The following is a 17,522-nucleotide window of genomic DNA, read 5'->3' on the forward strand; positions in this document are numbered from 1 at the left end:
AATGCAATTTCTACTCTTAAATAAAGAACAATGAAGTTAGTTGGTTAAGTTATGGTTGTAGTTAATGCAATCTTACGTAAGTGATGATGCAGTGAGGGAGGGTTGTCAAATCAATGTAAGTAAAGAAATAGATATCTTATTATGAGAAAAATCGACTTTTGTGTAAATGACGTACGTTATATAAGATGTACGTACACATGTTGGTTTTTGAATAAGTGTACGATGTGCAGATTGTCTAGAGAAGATAGTTATAACGATTACATAAATATTTTTAGGATCTCCATAATTAATTACATTGTTCTAATTTGGTTGTTGAAAATAAGAAAATAAGTACTAGGAAATAATAATAATTCAACATCCAGGGATGATTATAATAAACGCCGATTACCACACTCGCGCTTGCCGTGCTCGTAGATTTCTGTTGCGTACACCTGACGGTAGGTGGCCATATCTGCTTCTTGAATATTCACCAAGTTTGACATTGGGTTACCAAACGCTAGCAACTCCAAGAACTTCATTGCGTAAGGCCCGCAATCTCCTGTACTTGGGTTTTGAGTGACCATAACATTTCTCTCATAGGCAAAAGGTTCAACTGAGTACTTCTCAGGCAATACATCCGCGCACATCGCTCTCACTAGGTACGGCATCATCTCGCAGACAGGTTGCATCTTTGACCATGCAACAGACTCCCGCGTGTGTTCTATGAGAGCGTCATAGACAACTATATGTCGGGCGCTGAGGTGGATTGCCAACCCAACCCAATGATCACCTTTCTAGTTCATCGGAGCATATACCACGTCGACATCCTTGAACCACCTAAGACTAGGTTCACGGTGTATGTGTATTCCATTGGCCATGTCGTATAGCCGGTCGCCCCATTTGAACCCAAGCTTATTTATACAATTTCTGAAGCTGACAGCACGCTTAGTAAGCTCATAAAGCAGGAAGGAGTCCAAAACAACGCATCGGTTTGCTATCATTTGTTGACCGTTCTTGTGCCACATCAAGATTGCGAGCATTTCCAAGACCTGAAATGATAATAGCATAGACAGTCAGTGTATGTACACTTCAGGCATATTTAAAAAATGTACACAAATGTACTATTTCAACTTACCATATTATCCACCCACTGTCCTTGTGCTATAAGCATGGAGAAAAACTCGTTGTCCACTTTGCGATACCCGAAAAGAGTGTGCTTTCTATATATCCAATATTATAGTATGACTGGTTATTATAGAAAACCAATGTATCAATTAAGGGATAATTTTGATAATGCACGATACTTACACATTCGGACCGCGGAGGACATTGGTTAAGAGCTCTAATTTGGAAGCGTCAACCTTCTCCAAGGGGTTGTAAGGGACATTTCTAGCCGCTATAACCACCTTTGAATCTTCAGCTCGTCCAGGAACATCCTCCACGAGGACTGTTGTTTCCTTAAAACCTTCCGGAAGGGCTTCATCCATCTCAAAAATTATTTGCTTCTTCACTTTTTTGGGTACAACCGGCGTATGAATTTTAACTGCTATTGCTTCGAGTGCAGCATCGTTATTTGGTTCATCCTGTAAAGAAGTATTATTGTAAACACCATGATTAAACAATTTCAAAATGTAATGATAATATTTACTGGGAAGATACTCACAATATTTTCCAGTGTACCAACTGTCGTGTCTGCTTCATCTAACCCTGGGTTTGAATCCTCTTGTTCTTCCACCCCGTCGACAATCCCCTGCTGCTCCAACACTCCCTTTTCAAATTAACGTGCAGAATTATTTAAATGTACGCATACAATCCTATGTACGTATGTTAATAACTGTGTATAATTTTAAACCAAACACGAGATTTTTACCTCCTTTACATTAGCTGCATCCACATCCATGGAGGCTTTCGTTGCCAACTCCTGTAACACCTGCATAATAGAAGATTATAAATTTAAACAAGCCTACACTATTTTATTTAAAAATATAGTTAGCTTACATTCTTAACTACTGCAAATGGTGAAGAGGGATCCCCTAGGGTGCCCTCAAGTACTGAGTCATCCACTTTACTCTCTGGAACTACATTGGGTACATCTCCCGCATCAACCTGTGGCAGTAGTTATCAACTTCATCGGCTATATCCTCTATTTTGTGATGTCTGAAACAATCATTACTTATACGTACACGGGAAATAAGAATGACAAATGTACGTACACTTACACCGGGTTCCTCGGTGTGTTCAGCCTGAGAAGATGTATCTCTATCATTATCCTCACAAATTTCTGGTTGCTCCCCAACATTTGCTTCACTCTCAAGACCGGCACCATGTTCTTCTCCCTGAAACAAATATACCATACACGTCTTAAGCTTTATGTGAGTACACATATGGAAAACTACATTTGACTATTAGCAGACCATATACCTGTCCAGATGTTGCAGGTAAACCTGATGGATTTTCTACCATCTCTGTGTCAGCAGTTGGTTTTTCATCTGTCCCTGGCTGTGTACCAACTACGACAGGCTCACCACCATCAATTGGTCCTTTATCCTAAAACATAGTATACCATACACTTCTTAAGCTATATGTACGTGGAGAACTGAAAATAATTGATACGCGTACACTTATGGAACACAGTATGTGGCTATTAGCACAAGATATACATGTACAGAGGTTGAAGGTACAGGAGATGGAATTTCTTCCATCTCTGTGTCAGCACTAGCTTTTTCCTCTGCCCCTGACTGTGTACCAACAAGGACAGACTCACCACCATCACGTGCTCCTTCATCCTGAAACATAGTATACCATACACTTCTGAAGCCTATGTGTACGTACACAACTGGAAATAATTGATAAAAATATTTCTACACGACATACCTGATGGGAAGGTGTAGGTCCACCAACTGAAATGTTAACTACTTCAGTGTCAACCATATCTTCGTCTCTGTTCGAAAAATCTCCTCCATCATTTGCAGTAAAACCACCTTCATTGTTGGCTTCATCCTGTACCATAGCAGATAAGTTACAGTAATTAATCTTCATGTACGTACATTTAAAATACTATATATAAATGTACGTACATGCCATACCTGGTCATCTTCCTCAGAGGAAGAGTTACCATCAGAAAGCTGAGTAATCTCCGCAACTGACGTCATTATATTCTTCAGCCTTGCAAACTTTCTTGTTCCAGACTTGAAGACTTTCTTTGTAGACATCCTTTTAGATGCCTTCTTCACACTCATCGGTGCCTTAACCACCGATTTATTTGGGCCCTGTGAAGCATGGGAAGTTTTGGTTGGTTCTGTCTTTTTGCCCTTTGGATCTAAGGCAGCACGTATCTCCTTACGGACAAATTTCTTCAAGTCTTCTTGCATTTGTTTATTTTGTGCTTCCTGCCTCTTGAAACACCTCCTAATTTCAACTACAAACTTCTCAAACTGGGGATCTTCAGAACAATCCTCAGCAGTGTCCTCATTTTCTTCTTCCACAACAGATTTCTGTTTTTTCAAAGCAGGTGCATTCGGGGCTGGTATATTTCTTTTCCTCTTCTTCACACCTACGATAGACCAGTTTAATCATTGTTTGGTCTTCAAAGGACAATAATCAGAAAGTATAAAAACAACATTTACACTCACGTATCTCTCCAAGTTGTGGTGGGCGCTCCTGCTTTGGAAATGCAGCATTACCTCCAACCCATTCTTCCTCCTTCCACTCATGACCAGCTAACAACAGTCGCTCAATGTAAGCAACTCTTGGATCCTCAACTTCATCATCCCATGACAGGGATGGAGGACAAATATTGTCCTCTGGTTTCACAAGATAGGTTACCTCAACCTACACCAATAAGTTTGTTAACCACTTAGAGAATGTACACTTACTTTTTAAATAATGTACGTACATAAACAATTGTACATACCTCTTCAGTAGCCTCACACTCCAAGATGCTGGATGTCCTGATTGCCCGTAGTGAGGCAAGATGATGGATAGACCTCTGAGTAAATGTCCTGTTAGCTTCATCATCAGGTACTAGCTTAGCAAGGGATGGGATTGTTTCGAACGCAAACAGCTGGAGTGCTAATGGGAATCCATGTAGTGCATAAGACCCATCCTTTACACACCTTATCAGTTTTTAAGCATCTGAAGGGTTTGGAATTTTGCTATCCTCTCCAAAGTACGGGTAAAAGACACCCTTCCCCAAGGGTATTTGCAGAAGAATTGCACGTTCTTCGTCATCTCAACAGTGAACTCAGAAGGCCTTATGGGGTTATTATGGCACCCTATCACACCATCTACCAAGATTATAAGAGATAAGGCCAGCTGCTTCCACCCATCCATGGTTTCCTCCTCCTTCAGCCAGACCACCAAATCATGCAATGTTGGATTCGGCTTCTCCCCAAACTTCTCCTCAAACAGAGTTTTCCAAACACTTTGACTCCCAGCTTTAACCTTTAGCACATCCGTCACGTCTTTATTGTTGGGATATGTCCCACATTCTAGACCAGTTACCAGACTAAATTCTCTTAATCCGAATTTTATTGGATGACCGCCGAAGGCCATCCACATCTCATTCACTTTACTCGTCACTAACTGACGACATATTAGTCCAAGAACAAGCTTACCTGAGAAGGAATACTTGTTAGCAGGTATCCTAAAAAGGTCCCCAAATGGAGACTCGAGAAGAAACTTCATCTCCTCTTTTCCCTTAAGAACTTGCGCTATGTCAGAAAGGTACTCCGGTTTGGAGTACGCGTTCATCTTCGTCTTGACAGGGTACCGGTCTAGGGCAAAGAGTCTAGGTGGTAACTCTTCAACTATAAGATCTTCAGTCGGAGCCACGCTTGTACTGCCTGCAATTACAAGTGATATACAATTAAGTAAGGATGTATGAATTCGTGTACGTACACAGTAATTATCAACATTATATACTCAAAATCTGAATTTTGGCGGAAACAGAGATTTCCAATTCATCTTCTCAAATTTTCAAACTACAGATATAGCAAAATCCGGAAAATTCTATCCCTTTTATCAAACAAGCTTTAAGATTCCGATACACCCAAAGAAACTACAAACGAAATAATATATGAACTTACCCAATTCCTCCGGCGGCTTTGTCGGAGAGAGTTTTCTCCTCGGGGATACTCTGAGTACCCGCTTCTCCTTCTCGGGGCCTTCCCGCGTATGCTGCTTCCTTGGTACTTCGTCGTTTTGTTTATTTCCAGCCATCTCGAAGGTTTCTATCTCGCCGGAGGTTTCTCAGGTCGCCTTCGCCGGAAAAACTGGAACTTTCTCTTCGCCGGTTTATTGAGTTCAATGCAATGCCTCAAATCAAGTAGCCGACAATTCGAACGGAGATGTCAAAAACGAAGACGGATAAATGAATTCCGAACTGATTTCTACTTCTCTCTCGAATCTCTCCGTCTCTCTCTCCTTCTTCTTCTTCGTTTTCTTCGACAGTTTCTGCAACGAAATTTTTTTTTTTTTTTTATTCAAAACTAACTAAACCGTGTGATGTAAAACAAAAGAAAGCAACTAAACCGAAATTAACTGTGTCGTTTGGTTTTCGTCGTTAGGGGTATTTTCGTCACAATTTGGCTTAACTGCCACCACGTGAGAATGAAATCTCACTTTGCCAAAAGCTGAGACCAAATCTTTTTTCAATACTAAACGTGAAAATTTCTTTAAAATAAAATCGGTTTGGGTGCGGTTTGGGGACGATACGTCTCTGAGAGAGAGAATAATATGTTTATTTGGAGACGGGAAACTTGGTGAGCAAGTCTATTTCCTCTGTATTAATAATGTAGCGTCTAAAAGGTGATCATCACAACGATTCTTCAATTAGGTTTTTTTTTTTTTCCCTAAATCTCTTGCTTTTCGATACGATCGATCATTATTAATCATTATGTCTCTGCTTCTCAACGAGCCTTCGATGTTGTGCCTAGGCAAACCTGCGTCGATGAGGTCATCTCTTTTTCTCTCTAGTGGCTTCCCATCTTCCTCACTGCGAACCCTTCCATGTTCCTTCCATCGGGTTAAACATCATTAACCCGATGCTTTAATATGAAATCTTCATTTTATTACTTTTTTAACACCACCAATATTTGACATATCGAATGATCCTGATCAAAGAAAATTGTATAAAAGAAAAATTGTTATGTGGTATACCGTTACTTAATAACAATTGTAAACTATAAAATATAAATATCTTATAAAATGATACAATTTGCAAATTTTAATATATATAATATATAACCATTAAATTTTAAAAATTACTAATTTTAAAAACAAATCGTCATGCGGTATACCGCGGGTGGAAATCTAGTCTTGTTTAGTATCGATTAGACCTATTTATTTGCTATTAATAAATTAATAGCTATTTGCTATTTGGAGCTTTTCGGTTTAATATCATTGCTATTTATCGTTTGTTTAGTCATTAAAAGCTATCTATTTTGTTTAGTATCAATTAGACCTCTTTATTTGCTATTAATTAAGTAATTGAAATTTACTATTAATGAAGAAAGTTATTAATTTTACCAAAAAGTAAGTAATTAATTAAGATGTATTCTTTTATCAAAAAAATAAAATTAAGATGTACTTTCTTTGCTATTAATTAAATAATTAAATATTAATATCATTAGAACGTCGTAATTAAGCTGTTTTTTTATTGGAGGAATACAAGGATGTTGTAATATTTCCATAAAATAAATATAGTCCACTAAAGCAAAACACTTGTCTCCAGAGCCGTGCCTAGCATTGTATGGACCAGAAGCGGTGTTAAAAAAAGGGCCTTGATTCAAATACAAAAAAGCTTTAAAGTAATAACCAACATAGTCCAAATAAATAAAACAAGAGTAAAACCAGAATATTAATTCTAAAACGTAACTTTTCTTCTTTTTGTGTTATAAAATCAATAACCAAGCTCTCAAAATCAACGTTATGAAATCTCACTTTGCCAAAAGCTGAGACCAAATCTTTTTTCAATGCTAAACGTGAAAATTTCTTTAAAATAAAATCGGTTTGGGTGCGGTTTGGGGACGATACGTCTCCGAGAGAGAGAATAATATGTTTATTTGGAGACGGGAAACTTGGTGAGCAAGTCTATTTCCTCTGTATTAATAATGTAGCGTCTAAAAGGTGATCATCACAACGATTCTTCAATTAGGTTTTTTTTTTTTTTTTTCCCTAAATCTCTTGTTTTCGATAAGATCGATCATTATTCATCATCATGTCTCTGCTTCTCAACGAGCCTTCGATGTTGTGCCTAGGCAAACCTGCGTCGATGAGGTCATCTCTTTTTCTCTCTAGTGGCTTCCCATCTTCCTCACTGCGAACCCTTCCATGTTCCATCCACGGTTGTGGACTGAAGGTTAGTAATGTTCCTAAATCTCGCCACACTTCTTTGGAAAAGAAGGTGCCTGTGGGTAGACATAAAATAGATTGGCTAGCATACCTTGGCTGGTTAGCTACTTACAGTGACGACGGAATTTTGCGTTTCATTGATTCTATGTGGGATTCAGGAGAACCGAAACACTTTTCGTCGCCTCCTTTTGTAACTTTACCTCGTTGCCAAACTCAAATTGTCACCAACGTGGTAGCATCTTCTCCTCTTGACGACGAGGACTGTGTTGTGGCTGTCAAGTTTTTGGGACCTCAACTCAGCTTTTTCAGACCTGCTCAAAGTAAATTTGGGTGGACCAACGTTAGAATCGAAAACCCTTGCTTCTACTCCTCCAAAGTCATGTTTTCCAAGAAAGATGGCATGTTTCGTATTCCTGGATCTGGAGGCCACATTATCGGATCATGGGATCTCCACACACACAAGCAAACACCACCGAAGATTCAGAGGTTGCAGCTCCAAAACCTTCCCGAGCGGACCAGGACCCAACGCGAGCTTCTGGAATCTTCCTGGGCGAGCGTATTCTTGGTGGAGTCACAATCAACCGATGAAACTTTCTTGGTTAAGTGGTACAAGAAGACCTCTGGAAAGATCATGAAAACAAAAGGTGTAATGGTGTTCAGGCTAGACCATAAAGGAAACGCTATTTACACTCAAGACATTGGAGATCTCTTCATTTTCCTCTCACGAGATGGTATTTCTTGTAGACCTGCAGCTGAAGAACCCTCCTACAACTATAGGCCTAACCACGTCCATGTCGGTGATAAAGACGGGTTCTTCACTATCAATCTGGCAAGTGGCGGATTAGAAGTTCACAGAGAATTCTAATTGAATAGAATCTCTTTGACATTGTTATGCATATGATGTGGGATAATCTTTGCTATCATCTCTCTTCCAATTATTTTTGTTTAAACTATATCCAATAAGTTTATGAATCATTGTTGTCACCATTAAAAAGTTGTGTAGCACAGAAAAGTAGAAAACTAAACTAAGAGAGAACCCGTGTTTTCCCTCTTTTGATTAATGCCTCAGATATATAACTTTTCTATTTTTTTTTGTGAATATTAAATCGATCTTGGAAGGCGGTAACTAGTTGTTGTGTTTCGTAAACTAAGATTAGAAAGTTGTGGAACTATAAATTAAAGTTTTTTGACAATAATAATAGGCTTGCTTCGTAAACTGCAAAGTTGGAAATTTTAGTGGTATTTTCGTGTTAAGAGAGCACCACCAAATGGCGGAGCCAGAATTTTTGTTTATAGAGGTCATATATATTATTATTTTTATTTAATTACATATTAATATTAAATATTATATTTTATTTTGATTTATGATATTTTATAGAAATATATGTCAAAACAATTTTGAGAAAAAGAACGAAAGAAAACAAGATATCCGATGATACAAAGAAAAAGAATCAATATGTAAAAAAATATTAGAGAATTGTAATCATTTTTTAGGAAAAAACAAAACAAACATAGAAAGAAAATTAATGTTGAATGAAAAATTAAATATGAATGGGGTCAAAGACATAAAATTATGGCATGACATAGGGGTCAACTAGGAAATTTTGTACCAAAATATCTAAAATCATTAGATAATTTACCTTATAATTTCAAAACTTTAAAATGTTATGGGGGTCAACTGACCCCCCTCCCTCTTAATTGGCTCCGCCCCTGCCACCAATTTATGTTCTTCACTCGCCATCAAAAACCATGACACGAATTAGAAAAGATTCTTGCTCATACCCAATAATCAATCAGAACTAAGGATGGAGACTCATTCTTCCCCGTTTTGATATAGAAATCCAACACTTCAAATAAGTATTTCAGCAAAAATAAAAAGCGCCTTTGGATCCACATAAGAGTAAAAAGGCAAAATCACAATGTAATACTAATAGAAAAAAATTAATATTTTACTCTAACGACAATGATATAGATATATATATATATATATATATATATATATATATATATATATATATATATATATATATATATATATATATAGTCACCAATTAAAATCAGAGTGTAATAAATGGGATACATATACTTGGATGAAAATTTAGGACAAATAGCATTATATTTAAAAGCCATGAAGATGGTGGTAAAAAGATGATACAGTATAGGAAAAGATAGTAGTACCATTTTTACTCGTCATCTTTGTAATTTTTGACTAGATAGTTACACCGGAGATCGGTACACACGTTGTACCACAACATTACAAATCAAATAGCACACATGGTTGTATTGACTGCGTGCGAACTAACAGAACTATCGCCATCCTCTGCCAAGACAGATTCTAGACCTAGAATTTTTCAACATCCTCGTGTTTCCATAAACCAGAATCTCCTTTGCAATCAAAATTTTCCACATCAAATCTTCCTTATGTTGTGACTTATCTCTTGCTCGAGAAATCAGAGGTGCGACGTGTTCTCACGAATTTTCTAAGCTACACGGAGAAACAATTTGGGAAGTCAGTCAAATCTGTTCGTAGTGACAACGGTATGGAGTTTACAATAACCGACTATGACTTGAACTACAAGTTACGGGCCTAAACATATGGTCCAAACTCTATCCGTAATAGCTCCATAAACCAATTTCTTTCTTCTTGTTTTTGGTTCAATTCCAGCAAGAAACAGAGACAAAGATTTTTACTCCCATTGAAGAATAGATAAGTGCCTCTATATTGATTCTACATAGTGTTTTATGTTCAAAAGTTAACATTTTGTATATACATCATATATTAAGTGTCCAATATAATTGATGGAATCAGAAACAGTTGTTCGTTAAGTGTAAAATGGGATTGAATTATAAAAAATTTGACTTTGTGGAAAATTCGATTGTCATATGCACATGTGTTTAATAACTTCGTTCTCATATGCAATTTTTTTTTTGTGAACGATTTATGTTCCTTAGTCGATAGTACATTATACATGCTGTTAGACTTTCTCCCAGTGTTTTTAAACCCGACCCGGACGGTGAACCGGACTACCTTCTGGGTCACCGGGTCACTGGGTCAACCGGGTTCGACCACGGGTCAATTGATTAAAATTTAATTAATATATTTAATATTCATAGAGAATATATAGTGTTTATAAATATAAAACTAAAAATATTCATACTATATTTACAAAATATGAAGTCTAACAATAATAATAAAGTAATTCAAATTAAAATTTTAAATCCAACTAAAAGTCTAAAATCGTAACAAATATTAAAATAGTAGGAGATCGCTAATAACAGAAATAAACTAATAAAACATCGCAAATTCAAAACAACTAATATCGGTTATTTTTCTCACCATTTCATTCATTCTCCTTAGACGGTACTGTCATGTTTCATTAAAATCTAAAACATCAAATGAGTCTAAGAACTACAAAAGAGTTCTAAAAATAATTGAATAGAGTCTAAAACTCTAAATTTTATTCCAAAATCAAATGATATTTTTAAAACCCATACCCAGCCGGTTCAACCGGTTCACTGGGTCGCGGGTTAATGGCGGGTTTTTGTGGGTTTTTCCGATTTTGAAATTGGCGGGTATTAGCACTAAACCCAAACCGGAAAAGTATCCGGGTCGTGGGTTAACCGGTCGGACCGGGCGGTCCGGGTCGGGCGTGAAAACACTGCGAGTTTCTCCCTGTTTCGGAATCGTCTTTATTTTGAATCTCTCTTTTGATTTTGCATAAATGAAAAATGCTAAAAAGTTCACCAAATTAATGTATATGACCTTACCTAATTTGGAGACATGAAACTTGGTGAGCAAGTCCATTTCCTCTGTATTAATAATGTACCGTCTAAAGGGTTTTCTTCAATTAGGGTTTTCTTCAATTAGGGTTTTCTTTTTTTCCTAAATATCTTGCTTTTCGATAAGATCGATCATTATTCATCATTATGTCTCTGCTTTTTAACCAGCCTTCGAAGTTATTCCTAGGCAAACCTGCGTTGATGAGATCCTCTCTTTTTCTCTCTAATGACTTATCATCTTCCTCAGTGCGAATCCCTCCTTGTTCCATCAACGGTTGTGGACTGAAGGTTAAGATTGTTACTAATGGTCGCCGCACTTATTTCGCAAAGAAGGACGACGGAATCGTGAGTTTCAACAAGGAAGATGAAAAAAAATGGCTAGCTTACAAAGGCTGGGTAGCTACTTACAACGGCGACGGAATTATGCATTTCATTGAGGAGACAGGAGAACAACCGAAACACTTTTCGTTGCCTCCTTTTGTAACTCTGCCTCATTGCCAAACTCAGATTGTCACCAATGTGGTCATGTCCTCACCTTCTCCTGAGGACGAGGACTGTGTCGTGGCTGTCAAGTTCTTGGGACCGCAACTGAGTTTTATCAGACCAGCTCAAAGTAACTCTGAGGAGTGGACCAACGTCAGAATTGAAAACCCTTGCTTCTACTCCTCCCAAGTCATGTTTTCCAAGAAAGATGGCATGTTTCGTATTCCCGGATCTAGAGGCCACATCATCGGATCATGGGATCTCCACACTGACACACACAAGCCCAAGATTCAGAGGTTGCGGTTCCGAAACCTTCCTGAGCTAACCAAGACCCAACGCGAGCTTTTGGAATCTTGCTGCACAAGCGAATTCTTGCTGATAGAGTCACAATCAACCGATGAAACTTTCTTGGTTAGGTGGTACAAGAAGAGCTCTAGAAATATCCTGAGTTCAAAAGCTGTGATGGTGTTCAAACTCGATGACAAAGGAAACGCTATTTACACTCAAGACATTGGAGAACTCTGCATACTCCTCTCTGGAACTGAACTTTTATGTGAACCTGCTAGTTCCAATATCTACCTCCTGAGGCCTAATCACGTCGAAATCTATGATGTCTACGAGTTCTTTACTCTCAATATCGCTAACTCCCCCATTCTTTAGTAAAATTTTGCTATGATTAAATATGGAATTAATTCTGAGTCTGTCTTCTCTTTTGAATCTTTCAAACCTCAAAATTGTAGAAGCGAATCTCTATGACATTTTTATGCATATGTGTTGTGGGATAATTAAGATGTGCTATCATCTTTCTTCTAACCAATAATGCTTAAACTCTATATATCGAACTAGTAGCAATATCATTCATTTTAATCGAGATGCTTTTATGTGGAATGTGCTAGTATTCGTGTGGTTACCTTTATGCATATGGTTGTAATGACTGCGAACTAACTATTTGTTTGAACAACATAAGGAAAAGAGTTTGCAGCTTACCAAAGAGCACTCTAGATATCAAATATGGTGATAGAGCCGGTGGAGCACACAAGCCGGTGCTTAATCCAATTGCCAGGGTGATCTCTGTAATTTTTTTTATGTTTCTTAGAGATTACCTTTATTCAGAAAATTCTAAACTTTTGATATTGCGTACCCTTTATGCTTCTTCAACTAGATATGAGTTTTTTTCCAGTGAGCCATGCATATATACTCTGATTTTATAAGTGTATTTATCTTTTTCAATTTACATTTCATAATACAATTGTAAAAAGAAACAATATCTTGTTTTGAAATGTTAAATCTTTTTATCATAACTTAGTATCATAATTCTTCGCCATATACATATGAAAGAAAACAAGAAAAAGAAACTTGGATAGATTATTGGCGTAATAAAACTTACAAGTCACGTGTACCTTGTTGTATATGAGCTAAACTTGGAACATAATTCAAAAGATGCGAGCAAGGTAATTTGCATGTAACATTTCCACCATCGGGATATACGTATATGTAATTATTGCAACACAACACAAGTTTGTTCTGCTCGTGATTTGGCCAACAAACTCACCCCATTGGAAAAGTCATAATCTTTATTGTGACTGGCGTTCACTTCAAAGAGCCTTTTCCAGGACATGACTGATTTGGTACTAATTGTTGTCACCCAGACATGTAAACCTGTTGAATTAGTAACACAGAGACAAAGTTGATCTTCTCTAACTACTGATAAAACCTTAGCAACACAATGAAATTGATGAGGAAGAGGCTGCATTCCAAATCTCTCTGTTGAATAATCAAAACTTAGTAAGAATTCATGATATGGCCGGCGTCCCACGATGAATAGCAACCCAATAAGTACTTCCTTTCACCGACACGCAACAATGACTTAGTGGTAAATACCAATCGGTTTTCGGACCAAGAACCCTCCAAGAATCAGTGGTGAAGTCATAGATTTCGTACTCATTGTTGATACCCCGACTACGGCCTTGATGATCAACCCTCAAGACTTTATATTTCTTGCTGGAGGATTTGTTAACGTAACCAAGAGCATAGAAGTTGGAGTCCGTGTAGTTGTTTCATTTGGTTTCTCCTGAACATGGATTACAAACCACGAGTCTATCATCTTCGGTGTTGCATAACAATAAGCCGTCACAGTGAAAGACTTTACGTATATCGACTTGTGAAGATTTAGACTGTGGATCTTCAAGGTAGAATTGAGATGTTACGTTAACAGATGGAGCAATGTTGATGTCAAGTTCATGGAGATAATTGGCCCTTACTAAGCAAACCCTAAAATACTCTAACATGATAATAAGAGACTCCTTTGGTGCATTAGTAGAATGTATATTAGCAGATTTCAATAGAGCATTCCATTGTTTTGATGTTGAACGCAATCGTGCCAGAGATGTAGCCGGAACCCTAGAGAGTATCTCTTTTTGCAAGTCCATTGGAAGGCTTCTCCAATCCATAGCGAGTTTGTGACTAAGGAACTTCGGCAATCAAAATCAAAACCTATAATATATAATCAGAATACAAGGGATGGAGAGAGATGGAAAAAGCAAGTCAGCCCAAGCTACAAGCGAGATAGACCTAATCCTTAAATATAACTGTAAATTTAATGACTTTATCCTTAAATATAACTATATCTATCTATACTAGTATTTTTGAAGTACATTTTGTATCGGTGGATTATAAAATTTATCCGAGATTTTTGGTACCCGGCCCGATACAAAATTTACTTCATAAAAATTTGTTTGGATCGAGTTATATGTAACCCAACTCTTCCACCGGATATTTGTCTAAAAATCGGATACAAATATTACCAAATTGGATCGTGTCCACTAATTACGTTTCTATATTTAATAATAAAGATATTTAGAAGATTTAGTTCTAATTTAAATTTATCATTCTCCTTTCATCTTTGTTTAATTTTTTAAACTATTTTGAATCATCATGTTATACATAAAGTTAAAAAAAAATCTCAATTTTTTTTCTACATATATTGTGCTTCAAAATTAAAAAAAACGAACATATATTACCTAATTAATGAAAAAGTGTGTTCAACTTCCCATATCGGCTAAAATATTTAAACAAAGATTCAGAGTCATGTTATAAATAAGATCAAAATGAATCCAAATCCGAATTAGCAGGAACTTTAACTTAACAAGCATCCAAATTTAAAAAATTTGTATACGGATTAATTTGGTTTTTAGTTAAACTATTTCATTTTACCGGAAATATTATATTTGATATATTTGAAAGCAATAGAAAGTTTATAATATTATGAACATTTGAACATATAAAAATCAAATGTAACACGGGACGAAGTTTTATGGTGGTCTGGCGGGACGGATTTTGAATCAACATTAATAAAAATTTAAAATATCACTAATTCACTGCTTCAATATGGGACGGATTAAAATAAAAAAAATTTATAATATTATGTACATTTGAACATATTAGAAAAAAAAATAGCACGGGCGGATTATATTGCGAGACGGGTTATATGGCGAGACGAGTTTGAAATAACATTAATAAAAATTTAAAATGTCATTAACTTGCCGCTTCAATACGGGTTAAACTCTTATTTTATTATTTTTTGACACTATGATTATTAGACATATCGAATCAGACTGATTTAAATAAGATTGTACAAAGCAAAAAATATTGTGTGGTATACCACTATTTAATAATAATTATAAACTATAAAAATATAAATTTTTATAAAATTATATTATTTGCAAATTTTTTATATAATACAAAATCATGAAATTTCTAAAATTACTACTTTTAGTAAATAAATTGTCCCGCGGTATACCGCGGGTTAAAATCTAGTTCAATATCTAAGATTGTAAGTCGTTTTTCATGCTCCACTTTGCGTTGTAACTCAAAATAAATTGACCTTTTGGGAGAAGGAAAATATTATATAAGTATGATTCAGAAAAAAAAGAAAAAAATCGAAAAAAGGTGATATTATACCATGAAAATTGACAATATATAAAAAAAAGACAACTTGATAATTCTGCATTAACAAGACTATCCTTAAAAAGTAATTAATCAAAACAACAAAAAATTTACGAAACGGATTAAAAAATGATAATTATCTTAAAATTAGAATTTTTATTCTTCTCAGTTAAACATCAAACATCTCGAGTCTTTCCTTTTGTTTTTCAACCACGACACTTATTGGAATGCTGAAACTCTAACACATCTTGCATTTGGAAATCTCTTTCGGCACTCAAACCTCTTGCTAAATGATTTCTAACGCTGCTTTTGTGACAAATGGAAAAACTCTACCAGCTCTTGAGCTCGTTGAAGAATGGAAGAAACGGGATTTGGTGATGGGTGAACGAAATTACATAACGTTGATGGAAGAGATTTTTTTTTTTTAACGATGATTGATTGTGTTATGTTCATTTGGAAGGATGATCAATCTGCTTAGCTCAAAGGTGTTCATTCATGCTAGTTGCTCATCAAATAACTATGTGTTACTATGTATTCATCCAATTTTGTTGATTAGTACAGATCCACCAAAACATGCAAAAGACTTTGCAATAACACAAAAAACAGTATCTCCGACTCCAATGGTTTGGAAATTTCGAATTTAAGATGGAATAAAAAAAGTTCTCACTGATATAAAAGTTAAAAGTTGCTTTCCATGTTTTTTCTGACAAACAACACAATTCAATATCTAGCATCTATTTAGCTCAATAATAGTGTACATAATTTTATTTAACATTCATTTTGAGAGTTGTTGAAGAAGTTGACGCATCCCCAAATTCTTCAAGAGTGACAGTGTTTTATTATAAACAGCACTGTGAATAATTCACATCACGGATCTCTTGTCTAACTACTCTAAATTTTATGACTTCTGATATTTTTTTTTAATATCATATTCATTTGGCTATAGTTGGTCCCTTGCGCGAAGCTATAGCCAACTCCTTAGCTTTCCAGCATTTTTAATAGGAAATAGTGACATTGTGTTCGCCTAGCAACATCTCTTGGAGTTCACATGCCTGTGGACCGGCATGTGGTCTACAATAATTCTGTTTTATGAAAGCTGCGATTACTTTTGATGTAGCATGTTTGGAGAACTGTCCCCTTGAGTCAGCATCACGCACATAGGTCAGGAGTGCTTTCCTAACCTCATATTGAGCCGAATTCCAAACTTCATGCGCGTACACCCTCCAATCACACCATTTCGAAACACACAACGCCACTGTGTGATCTCTTCCATGACGACTATTGAACTCTGCCTTATTGAATCTAAACAGGAATACCCTATTTATAGCATATATTGACATGGCGACCTTGAACTCTGCCTTATTCATGAAGAGCCTCCGACATATATATCATCGTCCTCTCGGCTTAAATCTACATCATCTAGATTGTATTTACTAGGAGCAGCATCGTTGAACATAGACTCAACATCCTCATACCCATAAATCACTGTTACTCGTATTACTTTTCAACAATGCATTATCCCCATCATCCACCATCTCCTTCTTCCTCTCTGTTCCAATTTTAAGCCCATTATAACAAACGAATGTCATTGTCGTAGTTTTACACTGCAAGTCAGTAGTAGAGACTAGGCAAAGAAGTGAAGTTGTGAAAGAGTACGAATGTACAAAGAATATGACATTCACCAAAGAAAGCTAGAGTTATCAATTTTATTGCACGGTGGAGGAAACGAAATGGCTTACCAGCAGCTGTTGATGATCTAATTAAGATCCAGTTTAGGAACATTTTTAATCATGCAATGGGTAAGTTCAATGAGTTTCTGCTTTTCTAGATTCGAAAATGATTTGAGAATTTCATGTATCTTCGCCGGTGGGAATGTTACAAAATTAGTTTATTTGGAGCTTTTCGGTTTAAGTATCGTTGCTATTTATCGTTTGTTTAGTATCGAGTAGACCAATTTATTTCGTATTAATTAAGTAATTACT

General features: G+C 36.3%; 2 protein-coding genes and 1 pseudogene across 4 annotated transcripts; 1 reads left to right on the forward strand and 2 right to left on the reverse strand.

Annotated features, from left to right (window-relative positions):
• Positions 1–1,558: 1,558 nt before the first annotated feature.
• LOC110230318 lies at positions 1,559–2,601 on the reverse strand. Of its 3 annotated transcripts, XM_021032860.1 has the most exons (5): positions 2,401–2,601; positions 2,193–2,315; positions 1,978–2,085; positions 1,850–1,909; positions 1,559–1,747 (listed from the first exon to the last, which is right to left on the reverse strand). In XM_021032860.1, the coding sequence occupies exons 1-5, from the start codon at positions 2,440–2,442 to the stop codon at positions 1,604–1,606; spliced, it is 477 nt and encodes a 158-aa protein (XP_020888519.1). In that variant the 5' UTR covers positions 2,443–2,601; the 3' UTR covers positions 1,559–1,603. The 3 variants fall into 3 exon arrangements, with proteins under 3 accessions (XP_020888519.1, XP_020888518.1, XP_020888517.1); XM_021032859.1 differs by having other exon boundaries at positions 2,199–2,601; XM_021032858.1 differs by having other exon boundaries at positions 2,193–2,601.
• A 4,424-nt stretch (positions 2,602–7,025) lies between these two features.
• On the forward strand, positions 7,026–8,528 carry LOC110230298. The gene is made up of 2 exons (XM_021032804.1): positions 7,026–7,107; positions 7,239–8,528. Exon 2 carries the CDS (start codon positions 7,253–7,255, stop codon positions 8,195–8,197), a length of 945 nt encoding a protein of 314 aa, XP_020888463.1. The 5' UTR covers positions 7,026–7,107; positions 7,239–7,252; the 3' UTR covers positions 8,198–8,528.
• Positions 8,529–12,957: 4,429 nt separating this feature from the next.
• LOC9321764 lies at positions 12,958–14,120 on the reverse strand (annotated as a pseudogene).
• Positions 14,121–17,522: the final 3,402 nt, after the last annotated feature.

Source organism: Arabidopsis lyrata, assembly GCF_000004255.2.
Source record: "Arabidopsis lyrata subsp. lyrata unplaced genomic scaffold ARALYscaffold_3, whole genome shotgun sequence".
Lineage (NCBI taxonomy): Eukaryota > Viridiplantae > Streptophyta > Magnoliopsida > Brassicales > Brassicaceae > Arabidopsis > Arabidopsis lyrata.

Excerpts from the sequence above, each read along its gene's own strand:
- LOC110230318 (XM_021032858.1), bottom strand. The coding sequence starts at position 2,363 with ATGTGTACTCACATAAAGCTTAAGACGTGTATGGTATATTTGTTTCAG. Across the intron at positions 1,910-1,977 it reads CATTTGCAGTAGTTAAGAAT|GTGTTACAGGAGTTGGCAAC; the intron begins GTAAGCTAACTA and ends TCTATTATGCAG. Across the intron at positions 1,748-1,849 it reads ATGCAGCTAATGTAAAGGAG|GGAGTGTTGGAGCAGCAGGG; the intron begins GTAAAAATCTCG and ends TAATTTGAAAAG.
- LOC110230298 (XM_021032804.1), top strand. The coding sequence starts at position 7,253 with ATGAGGTCATCTCTTTTTCTCTCTAGTGGCTTCCCATCTTCCTCACTG.